The sequence below is a fragment of the Rana temporaria genome, chromosome 4 (assembly GCF_905171775.1).
Source record: "Rana temporaria chromosome 4, aRanTem1.1, whole genome shotgun sequence".
NCBI lineage: Eukaryota > Metazoa > Chordata > Amphibia > Anura > Ranidae > Rana > Rana temporaria.
This window is the reverse complement of record NC_053492.1, coordinates 7,369,905-7,393,344: the sequence shown is the minus strand read 5'-3', so window position 1 is coordinate 7,393,344 and position 23,440 is coordinate 7,369,905. Positions and strand designations below refer to the sequence as shown.

The window sequence follows — 23,440 nt, the reverse complement described above, 5'->3', positions numbered from 1 at the left end:
TCCTTTCATTGGCTGAGTACATTTTGTGGTGTAAGATTTAAAGGTCTGTTTTTGAAAAAAATATTAAAATAATGTGACAAGGACCACACAGCCATGATGAATTTTTGTGTTCTTTTTTTATTTCATAAAGCGATTTCCAATGATCTTTAGCTCCATCTAGTGGCAATAATGCAGATCTGCAGGATAAATACTGCTTTATAACCAATCATAACAATGTTATGTGGGTACAGTGTTGTATGAGTAATTGTTATTCAAAATGTGAGAGAGCTAAAAGTTGGCTTGGGCAGGAAGGGGCAAAGTGTTTGGTATTGAAGGGGTTGTTACATTCAGGCTAGTCCCAAACTTATACAGCACTAAAAAAAAAATGATTGTGTGTCTCACAGTGCAAGTCAATCTAAAAAATGAATTATTCCACAAAATAAAGGAAAATACAGTGTGTGTGTGTGTGTGTGTGTGTGTGTGTGTATGTATATGTAATATATATATATATATATAATCAAATAAGTCCAAAAAAAGTATATGACTAAATGTATGTCGTGCTGTGAGAAAGATGTATGTAAATGTCTATAGTTCATAGAAAGTCCTAACACAAAGGGTATCGGTGCTGAAACGTCTTTATCCACCTCCATGTACAAGTGAGAAGAAATCTTTATTACCCAGCATACATGTGACATATGTAGCTCACTCCTAGACAGGCGCTGGTTTAGGTAAATGTGGTTCTTGGGTTACTGTAATCAGTGTAACTGTATGTGATTAGTTAAGCCTGTGTTTCATTGGCTGCAGGGATGACTGTCTCCCCTGTTCTGGCTGGAAATATTCTGGAAGAAAGTGCAAAAGTCAAATTAACAACTGAATATTTCTGCAACCCTGGCCAATTCCTGGTTTGGTAATCCCAGATGATATCTGGGAGTGTGTATAAATACTCTGAAGCCCCATACACACTATTCGTTTTCCTGCCGGTTTTTCTCTTCAGGTTTATCAAAACCATGTAGTGCAAGGGCCTGCCTTATTGCATACAAAATGAAAATCTTAAGTTTTGACCTCATATTAGATGGTTTTGGTAAACCCGAAGAGAAAAACCTGCAGGAAAACTGATAGTGTGTATGGGGCTTGAGATCTGGAACAGTCTTGTCTTGTCCCTAAGGAGGAGATGTGCCTGCTGTTCATTCGGGCATTGGCTGGGCTAGCTAGAGGGCCCGATTGCTGGAGCTGACTGATGGGCTTTTTGTCTGAGCATCTGGTCTGGTATCACTAGGAGAAAGTGGAATATATTGGAGGGGGCAAGCAACTATCTGAAGACATTGAGTGAGTAAATAGTGGAGTGAGAGATCACAGAGACTGTGTGCTGTTACCACCCCTCTGGTGCTATAGAGTGAGCTGTGTGTGTCGTTTGGGGTGTGGTTGTATTTCATTGTTCGGTTGTGTCTGTCTGCCTTAGGAGAAAGGCGGATTCCTCCAGCAGCCCCCCCTTGCTGATAAGACTTTTTACTGATGAGAAGTTTGAATCCACCTGACCTGTGTTTCTATTGTGATTGGACAGTTCACCCCGCCCTGAATCCAGGGGGGGGGGAGAGTATCAGAGTTGAATATCTGTTGTAACATGTGCTTGAATAAAGTGAGTCTGCTGGTTTTTACCCTACACTAAAGTATGGCTGGTGACTGGGTGGGCTAAAGAGTCTTGGATAGTGCTGGTTTTGGACAGAGGAAGCATTGACGGCGGACATAGTCCTGTTGAGGACAAGGGTTCGTCACAGGGACATTGTGTCTGATGTCCTGAAAAGCTTAGTCTGTCATTCTTAGTGAAAGGACTCTGCTCAGATTATCCAAAGAGGAAGATTTATGTAGCATTACCCCCATTGGAGCTGCTGGATTTTTGGGCGGCGTGTTACCTTGTGGCTTTTCCGAAATTCCTAGGGTTGAATGTTGCATGTAGCATGTAGTAGAAGTAAAGGAATGTCCAGACATGTGCTCTTTGCTGTGCTCTTTATTACCCAGCTGGGTAAAAACAGTAAACTTGTGGTGAGGAAAGTAAAGCTGAAGAAGATAGGAGAATAGCAGATTTAGGCGTAACGATAGGAAACAGTCCTGCTCCCAAACATAACACTTCTCTTCACCAGTCCCGCCAGGGTGGGTTTAGTGTACCCGGACATGTCTCTCTCACTGACCTGACAGCCGGAGTATCACTCGGACAATTGTAGGATGAAGTTTCTGCCACAGACCCTCCTTGGTGAACTTGGGAGAAAGGATGGTGAGCAGTGACAGTGCATGCATCAGTGATCCTGTCCCTCTTGTCTTCCTGTTGGTGCACACGCTGCGTGGAATACTGGACAGGGCACTTGAGGGAGGAAGTGGAGGACCTCCTTACCTCTCAAGGCCCCCTTTATCCAGACAGTATTCCTGCAGGCCTGCCGCTCACACAGGAGGAGGAGAATTGTGTCAGCATGGAGGTGGAGCCTAGCACTCAGCATCAGCATCAGCCTTCAAGGGATCATTTACAGTCCCCATAAACCCATGGACTTGTACGTGGCTGGGAGGAGGTGGCTGCGGATCATGTCACCCTTAGTGACCCAGAGGACTCCGGTTCAAATGCCTCAGCAAACCTACCCTGCAAAGCCTGCAAAAGAACCCTCAGATTTGTGTGATCAAGGAGAGAGATCACTACTGGCTGGCAACCCTTCTTGATCCACGTTACAAGGGTAAGGTTGCGGAACTTATCCAGCCTTTGCAGAGGGAGCAGAGGATGAAACATCTTCGGGAGGTCTTACAGAAAGGTTTGTGCAATGCGTTTCCAGAGCCTGGGAGGTTACAATTTCCTGGTCCTCCTGGACAAAGTGTTGCTGAGGCTTCAGTCAGTAACAGAATGATCAGACCGATCTGTTCAAACAATTTTTTGGTTTTAGCTTCAAGGTCTGATCTAGCAACCATCGCCAGCGTCTGATTTACATGGTGCATGAATACCTAGGGGCAAGATCAGACTTTGAGACCTTTCCAACCAAAAATCCATTGTGTTACTGGGTCTTGAGGATGGATCACTGGCCAGAGTTTGCACAGTATGCAATTGAGCTACTGGCCTGTCCTGTATCCAGCGTTCTTTCGAAACGCACATTCAGTGCTGCTGGAGGCTTTGTAACCGATCACAGAGTGCGCCTGTCCACCGACTCGGTTGATCGACTCACCTTCATAAAAATGAATCAGTCTTTGATCACCAGCTACCAAGCACCTGATGCTGATGTAACCGATAATTTTTTTTATGAATGAGATCCCTTGAGATGGCTCTGGGAGAAGACGGCTCAGGGAGAAGTTGGAGGTGGGAGAGACAGCGGCAGGAGAAGACAGCTCAGGGAAGAAGATGGCTCTGAGCTATTTTATAATAAAGGACTTGTCAAATCCCGCTATTGTTTTTTTTTTTTTTTTTTACATTTCACTGCATTTCAATATTTTTTTAAAATATTATAAATAATGATACAATAACAATGAATCAATTTTATTTGTGCAAATACAGCAATAAATAAGCATCCAAAAGTACATGTGCAAGGCTGCAAAAAATTGTGCAAACAATAGATGTGCAAAATAAGCAAAGATGCAAACATCCAAAAGTAAAATGTGCAAGGAAATAAACGTTTCCAAATTATTCAAACGAAAAATGTGCAAAAAGTATTTTGAATAGTGTTCTCTGTGCAGAAATGAACTTCCATGCAAACAATTCCTATGTGCCAAAAAAGTCTGTGCTATGAAAATATTCCAAAGTCCAGTATTAATCACATGAAGGGTGCATAGAATCCAAGTAAAAAAATCTCACATGTAAAGTGCACGTGCTTCCATCCAGTGCGGGTGCCCACGTTTCCCCTAGCCTCTCACCTTAGCTGACTCAAAAATAAGCCTCTTTAATCCATACTGGCCGAGCGGTCCCTGGTGACAGCAATTCCTAGCTTGTTTTAGAATGCAGACAAATTCCCCATAGTATTCACTCTCATTAATACAAAAAGGAAGAGGGGGGCTCCATGGTGTAGTACGTTTAAAACAATTTATTATTTAAGATAAATAAGTGCACTTATAGTTAGACGATAAAACAACAGCATGTATACAGTAAACTTCCGATCTCGGGCGTGACCGGAAATGACGTCACCACAGCTCTGTAACCCAAAGGTTCCGGTCCGGAACAATACACACACGATAGTGATGAGCCGAACACCCCCCAGTTTGGTTCTTGGCAGAACAAAAAGTTTGTGCGAACACCGTTAAAGTCTATGGGACTCGAACGTGAAAAAGTTATAACCATAAAATGTGTTTGGGGACCCGGCTCCTGCCCCAGGGGACATGTATCAATGCAAAAAAAGTTTTAAAATTGGCAATTTTTTCGGGAGCAGTGATTTTAATAATGCTTAAAGTGAAACAATAAAAATAAAATATTTCTTTAAATTTCGTACCTGGGGGGTGTCTATAGTATGCCTGTAAAGTGGCACATTTTCCCTATGTTTAGAGCAGTACCTGCAGCAAAATGACATTTCTATAGGAAAGAAAGTGATTTAAAACTGCTTGCGGATGTAATGTATTGTCGGGTCCCGACAATACAGATAAAAATCATTGAGAAAAATGGCATGGGTCCCCCCCAGTCCATTACCAGGCCCTTTGGGTCTAGTATGGATACTAGGGGAACCCCGCACCTAAATAAAAAAAAGGCATGGGGCCCCCAGGCCTATATACTCTGAACAGCAGTATACAGGTGGTCCCCGGTTACAAACAAGGTAGGGACTGTATGTTTGTTCTTAAGTTGAATCTGTTTGTATTTGGACAGGTTCATTTTTTAGGTGTAGCTCCAGCCAAAAAATCTATTTTTAAGCTTTTTGGATAGCATAGGGAAGGGTTATCACCCTGTAACATTTGCTTTGCTTTCTGTGTCCCTGTTCAGAAGATTTCACCTCACTTTGTGTCCCAATGATTGGATTTTGAGAATTTTGGGTTAGTAGGGAAACAAGGATTGGTGATAAAACATCAGTAGAGAGGATACATGTTTTTCCCCTATTAACTCTTACAGGAGAGAATTTCCCTTCCTAGGGGTAGATTTCCTCTCACTTTCTGTTGTCTCCCTCTGTTTGTACGTAGGAGTCGTTTGTAAGTCGGATTTTTGAAAGTAGGGGACCACCTTTATATACTATACGGCCTGCCCTATATACTCTTCAGAAAATTGGGCCTTAGGTGTTGATGCCAGAACACTGTAAGCCCTCACAGTTACTCTTGGTGGGTGCTGGAACGGGCCCTGCTGTGAAATATTATATCAAGAATTGTAATTGCATGCCCCTGTGAAAAATTAGCCCTTTGGTGGTGCCACAACACTGTAAGCCCTCACAGTTACTCTTGGTGGGTGCAGGGACGGGATCTGCTGTGAAATATTATATCAAGAATTGTAATTACATGCCCCTGCTAAACAAGAGCAGAAAAATTGGGCCTTAGGTGGTGGTGGCACAACACTGTAACCCCTCACAGATACTCTTGTTGAGCGCAGGAACGGGCCCTGCTGTGAAATATTAGGTCAAAATTTTTAATTACACGCCCCTGTGATACAGGGGCAGAAAAATTGGGTCTTAGGCAGTGGTGGTGGTGACCTGAACCAAAAATATTTTTAGAAGCTAGCATCAAGATTGAGGAGGGATAAGATAGTCACTCAGCATAATAGGATAGTCACTCAGCATAGGCAGTCTTCAAGGGATTCCACATCCATAGAAAAATCAATCAGCATCAGGTGCTTGGAAGCTGGTGATCAAGACTGATTAATTTTATGAATGTGAGCTGATCCACACAGTCTGTGGACAGGCATACTCTGTGATTGGTTACAAAGCCTCCAGCAGTACTGAATGTGCATTCAGAAAAAACATTAAATGCAGGACAGGCCAGTAGTTCACTTGCATATTGAGCAAGCTCTGGCCAGTGGTCTATCCTTAAGACCCAGTGGATGCTCTGGAAAGGTCTCCAAGTCTGATCTTGGCCCTATATATTCCTGCACCGTGTAATGCAGATGCTGGCGATGGTTAATGGAACCGATCAGACCTTGGCACTGAGGACTGAACAATTGTCTGAAGGCATCGGTCAGCCAGCCACCTTCTCTACTGCTGTTTCTGTGACTGAGCGAAGCCTCAGCAACATGTTGTCTTTGCTATAATAAATATCCAATTTAGGCCGATATGTATTCTACATATTTTTGGTAAAAAAATCACAATAAGCGTATAGTGATTGGTTTGCGCAAAAGTTATAGTGGCTACAAAATAGGGGATAGAATTCTGACTTTTTTTTTTCTACTAGTAATACGGCAATCTGCAAATTTTGTCAGGACTGTGATATTGCGGCGGACACATCGGACACTTTTGACACATTTTTGGGACCATTCACATTAATACAGCGAACAGCACTATAAAAACGCACTGCTTACTGTATAAATGTGACTGGCAGGGAAGGGGTTAACACTAGGGGGCGAGGAAGGGGTTAAATGTGTATCCTGGGTGTGTTCTAATTGTGTGTGGAGGGGGACTGACTGGAGGAGGTGAACTATGCTGTGTCCCTATGTACAAGGGACACAGCATCTGTCTCCTCTCCCTGACAGGACGTGGAGCTCTGTGTTTACACACAGAGCTCCACATCCCTGCTCTGTCATTGCCGATCGCGGGTACCTGACGGACATCGCGGCCGACAGGCACGCGCATCGGCATCTCGGGGACGCGTCGGGTGCGCGCGCGCACCCCCCAGTGGCCGGAGGATGCGAAGACGTCAAAAGACGTCGTCCCGGATTTATAGAGCCACCTTGAGGCCATCATTTGACTATGGCCCGGGGCTCAAGTAGTTAAAATCCGCGGATAACGTCGATAAAAAAATATGCTGGTAGTTGAGAGAGAAAATGTCGCTCAGGTTTGAAGGAATTTTTGTTCCCAAGTATTGGATCGAGCAAGCTGCCCATTTGAATGGGAAAAAGGGACGTAATCTTGCCACCGTAGTCTGACAGGGAGACATTCATGGCCTCGGATTTTTGTAGATTGACCTTAAACTTAGTGTGCCATACCTGCTCAACTCCTATAGCAAAGAGATGAGTGGTTCAGTGATGTAGAATAAGAGATCATCGGCATAGGCTGCCACTTTTATGTTGGTGCGGGCCGGCTTGAATGACTCTAATAGACAGGTTACCTCTTATGTGGTGTAGAAAAGGCTCCAGGGAAAGTACAAACATCAAAGGGGACAGAGGGCAGTCCTGCCTAGTGCCGTTTGAGATTGAGAAAGGGGCGGAATTGTGTCCATTTACCCGTACCGTTGCTGTGGGATTTTTGTACAGGGCTGCTATCCAGGACAGGATGGAGTCAGGCATTCCAACAAATTTAAGAGTTTCCCGGAGAAAGACCAAGTCCACCCTGTCGAAGGGGAATGTGGGATCTATTTTCTTTTACTATGATGTCCAGGGTCCGGGTAGTGTTGTCCCTGGCTTCTCTAGTCTGGATAAAGCCAACCTGGTCTGCAGAAACCACGCGTTGCAGCAAACCATTCAGTCCAGAAGCTAAGATTTTGGTGAAGAGCTTGACATCACAATTCAGGAGGGAGATATGCCTATAACTGCCACACAGCAGTGGGTCCTTGCCTGGCTTGGGTAGAACTGTAATAGAGGCACACAGCACATTGGCTGGTAAACTGTGTCCATCCAAAATGTAATTTGAATGCTGCAAGGAAGTAAAGTGTCAGTAGATGATATGTCTTGTAGTAGGGGTGGGTAAAGCCCTTCAGGCGCCTTGCCAGGCTGGGTGTCAGTTATGGCAGTTTCTAATTCCTCAGCAGTAATAGGTAAGGATAGAGCCTCCCTCTCTTCAACCGTCAGTGTGGGCAAATTGGTTTCATGAGATAAGTACGAATATCTGGGAGGGTATGGGATGTTGAGTCGGAGGTAGAGTCTAAGTTGTACAGTTTAGAGTATAAGTCGCAGAACGTCTCTGCCAGATCGGGAGAGGTATAGACTTTAGAGCCTGTTGGGGAAAGTAAAGCCAGAACATATGTCTGAGAGCGTTTAGTTCGTAGTGCGTTGGCTAGTAAACGGACATATTTATCGACATGCTCATAAAAAGAGTGGCGAGCCCTTAAGAGTATGTGTTTTGCCTTGTACAGAGAGTGTTCCCTTATTGCCTCCCGAAGTCTGACTAGTTCTGCTTCCGTTATGCGGTCTGGCCGGTTCTTGTGTCGCGTTCTAAGATATGAAGTTGCGTTAATAGGTCAGATAAGGTCTTAATGCAAAGTTGTTTGGCTGCATGCCCGTGTTTGATTGAAGATCCCCTGATACTGTATAGCACTTATGTGCTGACCACAAAGAGATCGGGCTCTCATAAAATTGTGTTTTAAATATTATATTTATATGTGTCTTCTTATTTATAATTGTCGTGTTCCCCTAAATTATACGTGTTTTCAGATCTCTCCCCCCCCCCAAAAAGGGAAAGAAGAAAGGGGGAAACAAAACACACATTGAGAGATATTGTTAATGAATATTACTGTCCCATTTTAAGTAGTCCAAGATATAATTTCTCAGTCATCCTATGCCCCTAATAGACATAGGGTGATTTAGACATAAGGGGCCAGATTCACGTTCCCGCTGATTTACACTGAATAATATGTAAATCAGCGAGATACGCGAAATTCACGAACGTACGCGGACCCGACGCTGTGTTCTTACGTCGTTTCCGTAGCAGTTTTCCGTCGTATACTTACCCTTTCTAAAAGCAGGGGTAAGTATTGTTAAGTATGGCCGTCGTTCCCGCGTCGATTTTGAAATTTCCTACGTCGTTTGCGTACGCCGATTCACGAACACGCGCGTCGCAAGTCCCGCTCACGTCGCAACCACTGACGTCCTATTGACGTCAGTGGGAGCAATGCACGCCGGGAAATTCCCCGGACGACGCATGCGTATTTAAATCGGCGCGGGAGCGCGCCTGATTTAAATATGACACTCCCCTAGCCGCGGAGTTAGGATCCGCCGTCGCAAGTTTGGAGGTAAGTGTGTTGTGAATTTGACACTTTCCTCACAAACTTGCGAGGGCGGATCTTAATTCACATAGGTTACACGGAAGATCCGCTAACCTTTGTGAATCTGGCCCAAGAGGTGCATGGGGAGCTGAAGCAAGGGTATACATGGGCCCTCCCGCTACAATTGCCTTCCACATGCTGGTAGAGAGCTGGAATGGCATTTGGGAACCTGCCACTGAGGTACTGCACACTCCACAAATTCATAAAAGGGGACAGAGTCTACCAGCTAAAAAGGCATCAGTTGCAGTGCTAGCAATTTGGTCAAGCTAGCATTTAGACGCTGAGTATGTGGATGGTTGGGACCAAATTTCTTTCTACGGTTTAGCAACTGGGGTAGGAAAATTTGCCTGCTAAATTCGGATGTTGGTGTACTGCTACTGAAAGCAACTACTCTGGGCCTGGGTGACAGAGGATGAGGATGGCTTTGTTATCCACTCCACCAACTCTTCTGCATGTTGTGGTTTAAAAACACGACCAGCTGCAGAAAAAAAAGAACAAGCGTGCCCCACGGCCATGTGCAGAGGATGCACCATGTCCACGGCCAGCACTGTTGACACAGAGCCTGCTTGCCCTCTTTTAGTGGCCTGTGAGCTTCTGCCTCTCCTTGGTGGCCTTCCGGACATGATGTAAATTTTGTTTAGCAAAACCACACTACACTGTATTGTGTACACCACCAGAAAAGTAGTAGCAACTGTACTATGGGTGCACGGCATTGTGTACACCACAAGAAGTGTAATATCAACTATGGGTGCACTGTCTTGTGTACTATATACACCACCAGAAAAGTAGTAGCAACTGCACTATGGGTGCACAGTATTGTGCATCAGTGCCTGGCCTCACAAATGCACTTCTGGAAGAATGGTCAAACATTCCCATAGACACACTCCTGAACCTTGTGGACAGCCTTCCCTGAAGCTGTTCTAGCCGCAAAGGGTGGGCCAAATCAAAATTTTAACCCTACAGTCTAAGACTGGGCTGCCATTAAATGTCATGTTTGTGTAAAGGCAGGTGTCCCAATACTTTTGGCTAGATAGTGTATCTGGCAAGATGTACAATAATGATGGAACCCTCCTACACATAAATACTACATTTAGACATAGTTTTAGGACCAGGGAGATGAGACAACTTCTCTACATGAAGCTGAATTTTTGGGATTCGAACCCAGACGCTCAAGGATATTAAGCAGAAGCTCTAACCTCTAATGCCGCGTACACACGACCGTTTTTCATGACGAAAAAAATGCATTTTTTTTAAATTGGTAATTAAAAACGACCTTGTGTAGGCTTTTCTCGACGTGAAAAATTGCCATAAAAAATTTAGAACATGCTCTATTTTTTCTCAGGTCGTGAAAGGCGGTCGTGTGTAGGCTTTAACGATGGGGAAAAATGTGCATAATCAGCCCAAAGGGTGTCGCATGGAACTTCCCCTTTATAGTGCTGTCGTACGTTACCGCGCTTTTCTCGAGCATTTTTTTTTCACGACCGTGTGTTTTGACATTGAGAAAAACGTATTTCTTTCCATGACATTAAAAATGGTTGTGTGTATGCGGCATTAGCCACAGAGCTGCCACATGTGAGAACCTCCTACACATAAATACTGCATTTCTTTGGACGTACAGGTGATGGAATTACATTACTCAAGAGTTCTTCTTCTTGATTTATTCTGTGATATTTGGTGGTTCTTTGTGGGTGAGTGTAGTGATATTATCCTCAGATTTTTGGGAATTACATTTTGATTTTGGATGTTGGTACACATATCACATTTTATGGGCTCAAATTATGATTATTTGGAAATAATAAAAAAACACAAAAAATTGTGACTTATTTAAAATTTGCATCAGCAATGGTATTGTTTGTGCTTTGTAAAGATACCTGTGAGAGTTTGGGTGAAGATTGTTGTGAGATGGAGAGTAACAAGTGAAAGTGACAGAGAAAAAGGCTCTTTAAAGCGGGAGTTCACCCGAAATTTTTTTTTTAACATGAGATTGATGCTCATTTTGTCAAGGGGAATCAGCTAGTTTTTTTAAAATCGAAGCAGTACTTACCGTTTTAGAGAGCGATCTTCTCCGCCGCTTCCGGGTATGGTCTTCGGGACTGGGCGTTCCTATTTGATTGACAGGCTTCCGACAGTCGCATACATCGCGTCACGAGTAGCCGAAAAAAGCCGAACGTCGGTGCGGCTCTATACGGCGGCTGCGCACTTTCGGAAAATCGTGGCGCGATGTATGCGACCGTCGGAAGCAGCCCATACCCGGAAGCTGCGGAGAAGATCACTCAATAAAACGGTAAGTACAGCTTCGATTTAAAAAGAAAACTAGCCGATTCCCCTAGACAAAATGAGCATCAATCTCATGTTAAAAATTTAGTTTTCGGGTGAACCTCCACTTTAACACAGCGCTCATTTGGGTATTTACTATAGTGCCCTGTAAAAAAAGACAATTGAGCTAAAGTAAGAGCTATTCGAAGCTCTGAGCATGCTCAGTTGTGCTGGCACCTTTTTCACTTCTCAGACTTTTAAAAGATATTTCTGTGTGGAAATCACTTTTTCACACAGTTTAAAAGCAGATTATCTTTAACCACATCAACACTGGACACTTTCGCCCCCTTTCTTCTCGCACTTTCAATGACAATTGCGCAGTAATGCTACGCTGTGCCCAAATAGAGCTTTCTTTTGGTGGGATTTATTCACGACTCTGTTTTTTTATTTTTTGCAATATAAGCAGAAGAGCAGAAATTTGGAAAAACAATATTTTCTTCTTTCTATTTGAAAAGAAATCCAATAAAATCAAATTTTGTCATAAATTTAAGCCAAAATGTATTCTTCTACATGTCTTTGGCAAAAAAAATCCTGTTACGTGTATAATTGGTTTGTGTGATGACAGACAGATGTACGCAGATGATCACGGACATATGTGTGCAGATGATCATTGGGACATATGATTTTACTGGGACATATGTGGGGGACAGGTGTTTTTACTGTGTGGGGACTTTGTGTGTTTTACATTGTGTGGGAACACTAGGCTGGTGATCAGTGTTTAAAAAGCTGTAAAAAACAGCTAATACTCACTGATCACCTGCCAGCTGCATTGATCCACTCTCCTCTCCTCAGTGACAACTTCTGTGTGAGGACAGCTGAGCACTATAGTGAATACCGTTTTAGCGCTAATTAGCTAAATTAGCGCTAATTCACAGTAATTAGTGCCGCAGCGCTATAGAACATGTCCCCCCTTGACTAAAAGGCTTCATCCACCCTTCGGCTTGTATACAATTTTGGGGCAATTGTTCAGCATTTTGCCAAGGCGCTCCTGAAGAAAGCTCAAGGCACCCTGGTTGAAAAAGGCTGCTCTATGTGATGGAAAGAAAAAAGTATTTTTTTAATTGTAAAATTTTTTATTTAAACCCAGGCACATAACTCCTCTGAGGCTCCGCCCCCACATATACGCATGTACAAACAAACTCACACATTGGGGTGCCTACTTCTGAAAAAGTTTATTGCGACGCACGTTACCTATCGCCATGCAGACCAGAATGAAAGCAATAATTCTAGCACCAGAACACCCCATAACACTAAACCGATGACCTATAGGGGGCTTTTAAAGTGAAACCTATAGAAAATGTAGAATACTGAAGTCTGTCACCATTTCACAGGCGCACACAACTTTAAGGTTTGAGGCCTTGTACACACGATCAGTCCAAACCGATGAAAACGGACTGAAGGACCGTTTCATCAGTCCAAACCGATTGTGTGTAGGCCCCATCGGACAGTTGTCCTTCGGTCCAAAAAAAGAGAACTTGCTTTGAAATTTGACCGCTGGACGCCTGACCGATGGGTCAAAACCGACCGTTAGTATGCAAAGGCATCGGTCAAAAGGCCGCACATGCTCAGAATCAAGTCGACGCATGCTTGGAAGCATTGAACTTCGTTTTTTTCAGCACGTCGTGTGTTTTACGCCACCGCGTTCTAACACGATCATTTTTTGAACCGATGGTGTGTAGGCACATCAGACCATTAGTTTGCTTCATCGGTGAACCGATGAAAACGGTCCTTTGGACTGATCGTGTGTCTGTGGCTTGACAGGTTGGGCATCTATTTAGGTGCGACCTCGGCTTTTATATTTTACCCAAAAATTGGGTAATTTATTGTATTTTTGTGCCCCCTAAAATGAAATTTTGTATTTTGTTTACTGACATATAGACGATGGCAATAATATCGTGTGACACACTACCACTATTTTATTCTCTAGGGTGTCTGCTTTCAGAAAATACATCATGTTTGGGGGTTTTATGTACTCTTCAGGCCTAAAATTATTTTTTAACTACTTCCCACCTGGCCTTTAGCAGAATGACGGCCAGGCAGGGGCTCCATTATCCTCACTGGACATCATATGACATACAGAAGAATAAGCTGCTTGGGCGCGCAGTGATCGGTGGTGAGGTGTGTTGCTTTTACACACTGCATCTCCAATCTCAGTAAAGAGCCTATGACGTAGGCTCTTTACCATGTGATCAGCTGTGTCCAATCAAAGCTAATCACATTGTAACCAGAAAGTGACAGTTATCAGCTTTCCTTTATTCATGCTGACAAGGTGCGAGAAGAGGAGAGCCAATCAGCAACCCACTTGACAGTGGGGTTCTGCACTGATATTCAGCATTGATTATCAGTACAGGCCCATCAGCGATGATCGCCAGTGATGCCCACCAGTGCCCGCCTGTGATGCCAATCAGTGCCCATTAGGGATGCTTGTCATTACCTCTTCATCAGTGCCATCTATCAGTGCCGCCCACCAGTCCTGCATATTAGTGCCTCCTCATTAGTGCCCATCAGGGAAGGAGAAAACTTACTTATTTACAAAATTTTATAAAAGAAACAAAGAAAAATGTTTTTTTTTTCGTTTTCTGACTTTATTTGTAGCACAAAAAAAAAAACCCAAAATAAATCTCAATTTGTGAGAACATTTTTAAAAATGTCATATGGGTACAGTGTTACATGACTGTGCAAGTGTCATTCAAAGTGTGACAAAGCTGAAAGATGAAAACTGGCCTGGGCAGGAAGGGGGTTAAAGTGTACAGTACAGAAGGGGTTAAACACGTGGGCTCTGGCAGTGACAGGGTTAAACAAAATGTTCACCTTTGGGAACTTGTCACATGTTCCTGCAGCGGCTCAGCGATCCGAGTCCTCTGTGTGATAGCACAGTTCCCCGTACTGGCTGTCACTTTATGAAAAGAGCGCAGCCGTGCCATTCATTCACAGAGTTCTGTCCTTTGCCGATGTCGGCTTGTAGTTTTCAATGAACTCCCACACCGCTGCTGAGCTCTCTGGAAGATGAGGAATAAGGAGATTGGGACCCTGATTTAGTCCCTTGGACAAGTAGTTTTTTCAAAAAATGTCCACACCCCTGGAACTGTTTCTTACATGATGAAGATCAGCCATGGAGTATATCTGAGGTGTATATCAGGGTGTGCTTCTTCCCCACATAAGAGCTGTGATGTCCAGCAACATTCATATACAAGACATTTCCCGCACTCAAGGCACCAATACACCTCGAGGATTGTGTGGGATCCCTGATGTACAGGAAGACAGGACTTCACTGAGGAACAATTTCCTCACTCAGAGCAGGAGTGGCTTCTCCCCTGAGTGAGATCTCTGATGTTTGTAAAGACTGGACTTCTGTGAAAAACATTTCATGCACTCAGGACAGGAATACGGCTTCTGCCCCGTGTGACATCTTTTATGTGTGGAAAGACTGGACTTCACTGAAAAACATTTCCCACACTCAGCACAGGAATATGGCTTCTCCCCTGTGTGAGATCTCTGATGTGTGTAAAGACTGGACTTTCTTGAAAAACATTTCCCGCACTCAGGACAGGAATACGGCTTCTCCCCTGTGTGAGATCTCTGATGTGTGTAAAGCATGGACTTTCTTGAAAAACATTTCCCGCACTCAGGACAGGAATGCGGCTTCTCCCCCGTGTGAGATCTCTGATGTCTGTAAAGATGAGACTTCACTGAAAAACATTTCCCGCACTCAGGACAGGAATATGGCTTCTCCCCCGTGTGAGACCTCAGATGTATGACAAGGTCAGATTTTTGTATAAAGCCTTTCCCGCACTCAGGACAGGAATACGGCTTCTCCCCCACGTGAGATCTCTGATGTACGACAAGGTCTGATTTTTGTATAAACCTTTTACCACACTTAGGGCAGGAATATGGTTTCTCCCCTGTGTGAGATCTCTGATGTGTGAAAAGATGGAACTTCACTGAAAAACATTTCCCACACTCAGGACAGGAATACGGCTTCTCCCCCGTGTGAGATCTCTGATGTGTGTAAAGATTGGACTTCACTGAAAAACATTTCCCACACTCAGGACAGGAATACAGCTTCTCCCCCGTGTGAGATCTCTGATGTCTGTAAAGATGAGACTTCTGTGAAAAACATTTCCCGCACTCAGGACAGGAATACGGCTTCTCCCCCGTGTGAGATCTCTGATGTATGACAAGGTCTGATTTTTGCATAAAGCATTTCCCGCACTCAGGACAGGAATACGACTTCTCCCCTGTGTGAGATTTTATATGCACATTAAGATTGTATTTAGAACGGAAATCCTTCCCGCACTCAGTACAGGAAACGCTCTTATCTGTTGGAAGGACGGTACCGTCCCTCACATTCTGAGGTTCCTCAGGATAAGAGGAATACGATGGTCCGGCACCGTCCCGCACGTTCTGAGGTTCCTCAGGATAAGAGAAATACGATGGTTCGGCACCGTCCCGCACAGTCTGAGGTTCCTCAGGATAAGGGGAATACGATGGTCCATCTACACTGTGTGGTGCCGGATAGACATTTGAGGTAGTCGGGTTTTCTCCTGGACTATACTGTGTGATATCCTCATCTTCTACTTTACAGTCTGGAGACAAAGTGAGACAATCCTCTGAGGTTTTCCTCATCTCCCGTCCATCTACTAAAATAGAAATAAGATTATTACTAGACATGAGCAGATTGGTTCCCCTAAACCAGGACTCCGCCCACATCAGGCAGCTTTGTCTCTGAGGATCTTACAAATCCACCCTCAAGGTAACTAGTAAATGGCTCCTCTGTAGGGAGGCAACTAATGATTATTTTCAGAATTGATTAGTTGGCCGATTATTGTTTTCAATTAATTGGATAAAAACCTGAAAAAAAGGTTGGTGTATAATTTTGTTAATATTCTTGAAGATCTATATACAGCGGTAAATATAAATCTCCAGATATATAGTTGGATATTTAATCCACTCTGAGAATAACAGACAGATAGATGTATTATTAGAGGGTGAATCTGCTACATATCACAATCAGAGATCAACATTAATAAAATATAAAAAAGAGGTAATACGCTGTTTTGCAGAGGATCAGACAGGAGTGTAATATAATATGATGGATGACAGACTCCCTTATCATAGACAGGTAGGTGGGTACAAGCTCCCTGCACCTGATGTCACTTATGCTGGCTGTACACAAACTCATTTTTCTTTCACAAAAACATTCATCCAATTTTCTGACCATTAGTAGGGTCAAATCGGCGTTCATTTTCCACCACAGTGACGGGAAAATTGGAAGGAGCAGAACAGAAAACTTTTCTCCATAGAACAAATTCTCACATGGTGTGTGTGGTTTTTACTCAGAAGTTACTTTCATTTTATAATTGAATGTTAAATGCAAGTGGAATTTTCTATCTACACTCGTCCATTCATCGAATGTACAAATCATTTTCATACAAATATTTGTGTGAATATTCTCATCCAATAATAGATCCATGTATGACCAGCATAGGACATTTATAGCAGCAGCATGATTTTATTTCATCATCTGTTATGATGGGGATAAAAAAATATTCCTTTATAGTACAAAAACATCAGATAATCACTACTATAAGGGAATCATTTACACTGTGAAATTGTATAGTATAGGTTTCTCTTATAGGAAGATTAAAAAAGACTTCTGCCTTTAGAATCACTTGCTTCCTTCTCTTGCGCAGGACTACATGTCCCATGAGGCATTGCTCCTCACATATTCAAGTTCTCAGGCATTTACTGACACTGGTGTACTAAGCAGTATTTTCTGATATGTAAAGAAATAATACATTCTGTATGCAGGCCAACTAATCGATTATGAAAATAGTTCACAAATATTTTCATAAATCGATTAGTTGTTCCAGCCCTACATCTCTGAATCTCCTACCAGTTAATTTCTTTATTCATGGACCTTAGTCAGAGAGTGAGGAAACAACGTGAACTGTCTTTTATAGGAGTGACAGTGATGAGGGGATTTTAGGATGAGTGTCCCCATCCCCCTCTATCACTCATTGCCATCTTCCCAACACAAGAAGTCCTGCACTTCCTTATTTAGTCCATGATTTAGTCATGAATAACAGCAGGGCTGAGATCCACCAGAGGTCAGAGAGTGAGGATGGGGGGAGAACAACCAAGATGAAGACTGGACTGATACTGAAGACCACCACCATTGGGTTAGTGACTCCTCCCTCATTATCACTTTCTGTTTAAGATTCCAGAGTTCGAGGATTTTATCACATTATTATCAACATGTAAAAGTCTGTTCTCCAATCAAGTCATAACATATAAAATGTCCAGCTGGTAGAAAATGGGTGTAACAAAAGAGAATACATATTATGTGTATATCTAGCAGTGGAGAGCAGAAGTCAGGACTATGTACAACATATTTTATAAGATACAACAGAGAGGACTATATAGTATCAGAATGAGTATACAGCATAGAGTATACAGTGCAGGGGTCAGGAGTATGTAATGTACAACATAGAGGGCCGGATTCAGATACCTGAGCGTATCTCCAATACGTTACGCCGCTCTAACTTTGGGCCCTTAGTTACGGCGGCGTAACGTATGTGTTGCGGCGTAAGGCCGCGTAATTCAAATGGGGATGTACGGGGCATGTTTTATTTAAATTTATGTTGACCCCGCGTCTTTTATGTTTTATTTGAACGGCGCATGCGCCGTCCGTTAAATATCCCAGTGTGCATTTCTCTAAATGACGTCGCAAGGACGTCATTGGTTTCGACATGAACGTAAATTACGTCCAGCCGTATTCGCGAACGACTTACGCAAACGACGTAAAAAATTCAAAACTCGGTGCGGGAACGACGGCCATACTTAACATTAGCTACCCCTCATATGGCAGGGGTAACTATACGCCGGAAAAAGCCGAACACAAACGGCGTAAAAAAAAAGCCCCGGGCGGTCGTTCAGTTCTGAATCGGTGTAAATCATAATTTGCATATTCCTCGCGTAAAACATACGGAAGCACCACCTAGTGGCCAGCCTGAAATTGCAGCCTAAGATCCGACGGTGTAAGACACTTACACCTGGCGGATCTTAGGGATATCTATGCGTAGCTGATTCTCTGAATCAGTCGCATAGATATGACCGGCGGGACTCGGAGATACGCCATCGTATCTCTTTCTGAATCCAGCCCAGAGTATATAGTGCAGTGGTCAGGACTCATAATATTGGTATTCAGTAATCAGTGGTGACCTAAATGTTTACATGAGACAAGTTGCAGAGATCCCACACCGCTGCCTCCCATCTCCTGAGACTGAATACATTGGGGTGGATTCAGGTAGCAATTGCGTCTGCATAACCATAGTTACGCAGCGCAATTGCTTAGTTGCGCCGGTGTAACGACTTTTCTGTATTCAGAAAGCTTGTTACGCCGACTGCAGCCTAAGATATGACTGGCATAAGGCTCTTATGCCGTCGTATCGTAGGCTGCATTCTTACGATGGCCGCTAGGGGGCGTTCCCGTAGTGGTCAGCGTATAGTATGCAAATTGCATACCAACGGCGATTCACAACCCTACGCGAGCCCTGCGTACGCAGTTTACTTTGTTTCCGTTCGTCGGGTTCCGCGTAAGGCTGCTTCTGCTATTAGCAGGGGCAGCCAATGCTACGTATACCCGCCTTTCCCACGTCGCAAATTTAAAATTTAACATCGTTTGCGTAAGTGAATCGTGAATGGCGCTGGACGCCATTTACGTTCACTTTGAAGCAAATGACGTCCTTGCGACGTCATTTGCCGCAATGCACGTCAGGAAAGTTTCCCGACGGAGCATGCGCACTACGGGATGATCCACGCCCCCTACGGGATAATTTAAATTACGCACCCTTACGCCGGGCAGTTTTAAGGAGCGCCCGCGCAAATTACGTAGCTACTGCTTCATGAATGAAGCGTAGCGCAGATAATTTGCGTAGGCACAGGGTAAAAACGGTACGCTGCGCCTCCGTAAGAAGTGCGCAGCGGTACCTGAATCTACCCCATTGTTTCTATGTGTTTATCAGATGATGGGGGATCTAGGTGGAGCCTCCGTACTGCTCTCTCCTTTACAATAAAGTCTCCTCTTACCCGGTGATGTGAGGGGCGGCTGATTGTCCATCATGACGTCCTTGTAGAGATCCTTGTGTCCTTCTAAATACTCCCACTCCTCCATGGAGAAATAGACAGTGACATCCTGACACCTTATAGGAACCTGACACACACAATGATACAGTCACCATCCAGACACATCCCTTCTCTGTTACTGGATAATGTCCCAGAATTCCCGGCACCGCTCACCTCTCCTGTCAGCAGCTCCATCATCTTCTTGGTGACTTCTAGAATCTTCTGTGTGTTGGGTCTTGTAGGGATCGGGGGTGGAGGTGGGGGGATGGTGATGAGATTCTGGATTCTTGAGAATCTTGTGGTCATATTATGAGATCTCCTTCTTGTCTCATTATCAGTAGATTTCTTCATTATTACTGTACAGTTCTGTGTTATACAAAGATAAATATCACTCTCCCACAGGGATGTCTTTTTTTTTTATCATGGGCCTCTGGGTAAAGTAATGCAATGGGACCATTAACAGGCTGCCCAAATTTACTAAATTAAAGAATAAAGATATTTATTAGTACTTTCAATGTAATAGATTTTAAATAATGGAGAATACATGCCATAAATCAAAGACTAATAAACAGAGGGCACAGGGGAGCATAAGTGCACAGTACAAGGAGGATAGGAGGGCACAGTTCAGGGGGTGCAGGAGGGCAAAGTACAGGTGGGGCAATAGGGCACAGTAAATGTGAAGCAAGAGGATACAGTATAGGGGGCTAGGAGGGCACATTACAGGGGAAAAAGGAGACCGGGGGGGTGCAAGAGAACACAGTACATGGTGTACATGTGGGCACATTGCAGGGGGCAGAAGATCATAATACAGGAGGGTAAAGTACAGACGATGGTAAAATATGGGGGGGCAGGAGTGCACAGTACAGATTAGGTTGGGAGGGCAGCGTACAAGGGGGCTGGAGGGTACAACATGGGTGCAGGAGTGCACAGTACAGGTCGGGTGGGGGGGCACAATACAGGAGTAGGAGACCACAGTTCTGAAGGGCAGGATTGCACAGAAAATGTGGGGGTGGGAGGGCACATTACAGGGGGCCAGGAGAGCACAGTAATGCAATGCAAGATTATCAAGGGGCCCTTGGCCAATGCCCATGCATTAAAGCAGAGCTCCACCCAAAAGGGGAAGTTCTGCTTGTTTGCCTCCTCCCCCTACGCTGACACATTTGGCACCTTTCGGGGTGAGCGGGTACCTAGTTTTGACAGGTTCCCACTACCGTAACTGGCTAACTTTGCCATGACGACTTTAGCTGGAAGTTTGGCTCCCCTCCTCCCTACCTCAGCACTGAGCCATTCACAAAGCACAACTTGCTTCGTGCATGCGCAGTAAGGAACCGGCTGTAAAGGTGCAAGGCTTCACTGATGGTTTCCCTTTGCCCAGATGGCGGCGGCCCATTGAAAAAATCGACTTGGGTGAAAACACTGCTGGATTCATGAAGAGGTAAGTGTCCTAATATTAAAAGTCAGCAGCTACAGTATTTGTACCTGCTGATTTTTATTGTTTTCTGAAAGATGGCTGTGCTCTCCTATAATCCCTCATCTCTATGGTCAGCTCTATATTTATTCTCCAGGGATTGGTCCCAATGTTCCTAAATCAGCAAAGGACAGACATCTCCATCCAATGATATGATTACAATGTGGTCAGATTTATAGATCCTTCTAGAAGTCATATAATAGAGTCACTAATGTTTTACTAGTTAGGCTCACTGACCCACCAGGAAATGTTACCCATAGAATTAGTGGTCAGTGGGCGTGTCATGCTGGTAATCATCAGTCTCACTGATTGGACTAAACCTGGAATTGTTCTCTCCTATACCCAATGCCGCCATCTTGTGCTATAACCAAATATCATAGAGTACATACTCTTCATGTATTCATAGTACTTGTGTGGATGTCGTTATTGATTAACAGAACATCAGGAGACTTAAAGTGACTCTGAATACATCCCAGTGTACAGCGGAGTCAGATTTAACCCTTCATTACACTCACCTCTCCAGTCAGCAGGCTGAGGATCTCCAGGGAGAGGTTCAACATCTCATTCCAGGGAAATTCCCTCCTTACATTCTTCACAAAACTCAAATTCTGCTGATTGTCCATCATGATGTCCTTGTAGAGATCCTTGTGTCCTTCTAAATACTCCCAGTCCTGTATGGAGAAATAGACAGTGACATCCTGACACCTTATAGGAACCTGACACACACAATGATACAGTCACCATCCAGACACATCCCTTGTCTGTTACTGGATAATGTCCCAGAATTCCCGGCACCGCTCACCTCTCCTGTCAGCAGCTCCATCATCTTCTTGGTGACTTCTAGAATCTTCTCCATGTTGTGTCTCTCAGGTTTAAGGGAGTCACATGGAGGCACTGTGATGGTCATATGATCACCTGACTTCACAAGAGGAAATCTCTGTATTGAGGAACCAATAGGAATATCATGTTAGAATCCCAGAATCCTCCTCACCTCTCCTCTCCGGTCAGGTCTGTGTTTTATTAATAGAGATAAGAGTGATGTCATGTGACCTTCCAGAATCCTCCTCACCTCTCCGGTCAGGTCTGTGTTTTATTAATAGAGATAAGAGTGATGTCATGTGACCTCCCAGAATCCTCCTCACCTCTCCGGTCAGGTCTGTGTTTTATTAATAGAGATAAGAGTGATGTCATGTGACCTCCCAGAATCCTCCTCACCTCTCCGGTCAGCAGGTAGATGATCTCCAGGGTGAGGTTTAGTATCTTCTCAGTCATGTGACTCCGGTCCTCCTCCATCCTCATTGGTGACGTCATTTGATCTATACAGGTCTCCTTGTAGACGGATAACTTTGGGAAATGAAAGTAAGAATTATTTGGATCGTATTGGTCACACAATTATAGGATGTGGATATGAGGGGGGGGGGGAATAGGAGGGTTTCTGGATATTTAAGAACTACTGCCCCCATGGGAACCAGGGCCGCTGATAGGCCAGTACAACTGACCCTGTTGTACCGGCCCGGCCAGCAGGGAGGCCCAGGAAACCTGAACAGAGAAGTAATTAATGTAAAAAAAAAAAAAAAAAAATCCTCCAGCCACCATTATCATACATCGTCCTTCCGAGTCATCCCCCATCCCCCCCATTACTTTTTACGTTTTTTCTTTTGATAGCTCAATATCTGCAGGTGGCGACAGGGGGAGGGACTATTTTTTCTATTTCGGGCGGGGAATCTCTCTTTTGCGCCCGCTCATCGTGCTGGCTCAAGTCTTGGCCAGCACGTCCTTCACTGACGTTGCGGAGTCATTGCTCTCCCTCTGCACTGTTCTTCACTCGGCCCGAGAGGCCGAAAGCAGTGAGGCGAGCGGTGGCAGAAGAAAAAAAAAAGAAGAAGCAGCTGACATCTGAATAGAATAGTTTGTGGACACTCGCAGTCCAGGCCAGGCCACAGCAGGATCAGGGAGGAAGTGACTCCTGGGGCCCGGCTAACACAGGTGTGTGCTTGCTTGGGGGGGGGGATTTGAGATCTACTACTACTGCAGCAGCATACATTATGTCATTGGCAGCATGAGTGGCACTGTCTGCAAGTAGCACATACATTATGGGACATAAGTGCCACCCATGCCGTAATGTGCTGCAGACAGTGCCACCCATGACCCTAATGCCATAATGCATGTGCTGTCTGTTATGGCATGAGCGTCATGGGTGGCACTATCTGCAGCATATTACGGCATTGGCGGCATGGGTGGCACTTATGGCCCATAACGCATGTGCTGCCTGCAGAGACAGTGCCACCCATGCCGCCAATGCCATAAGGCGATCCCAGAGGCGATTCAGAAGCGCCCAGAGGCGATTCAGTTCGCATGTGCCACGCTATATAAGTTTTTCATTCATTCATACATAATGTGCTGCAGACAGAGCCACCCATGCCTCCAATGCCGTAATGTGATGCAGACAGGGCCACCCATGCCTCCAATGCCGTAATGTGATGCAGA

General features: G+C 44.4%; 1 protein-coding gene across 1 annotated transcript in view; it reads right to left on the bottom strand.

The window, feature by feature from the left end:
* Positions 1-14,553: 14,553 nt before the first annotated feature.
* LOC120935478 (zinc finger protein 260-like) overlaps positions 14,554-23,440 on the bottom strand; it is a 111,592-nt gene continuing 102,705 nt past the window's right edge. Inside the window, exon 3 of the mRNA XM_040347529.1 lies at positions 14,554-15,530. Within this exon, the coding sequence (XP_040203463.1) occupies positions 14,650-15,530 (881 nt within the window). The 3' untranslated portion in view covers positions 14,554-14,649. The remainder of the gene's footprint in view (positions 15,531-23,440) is intronic.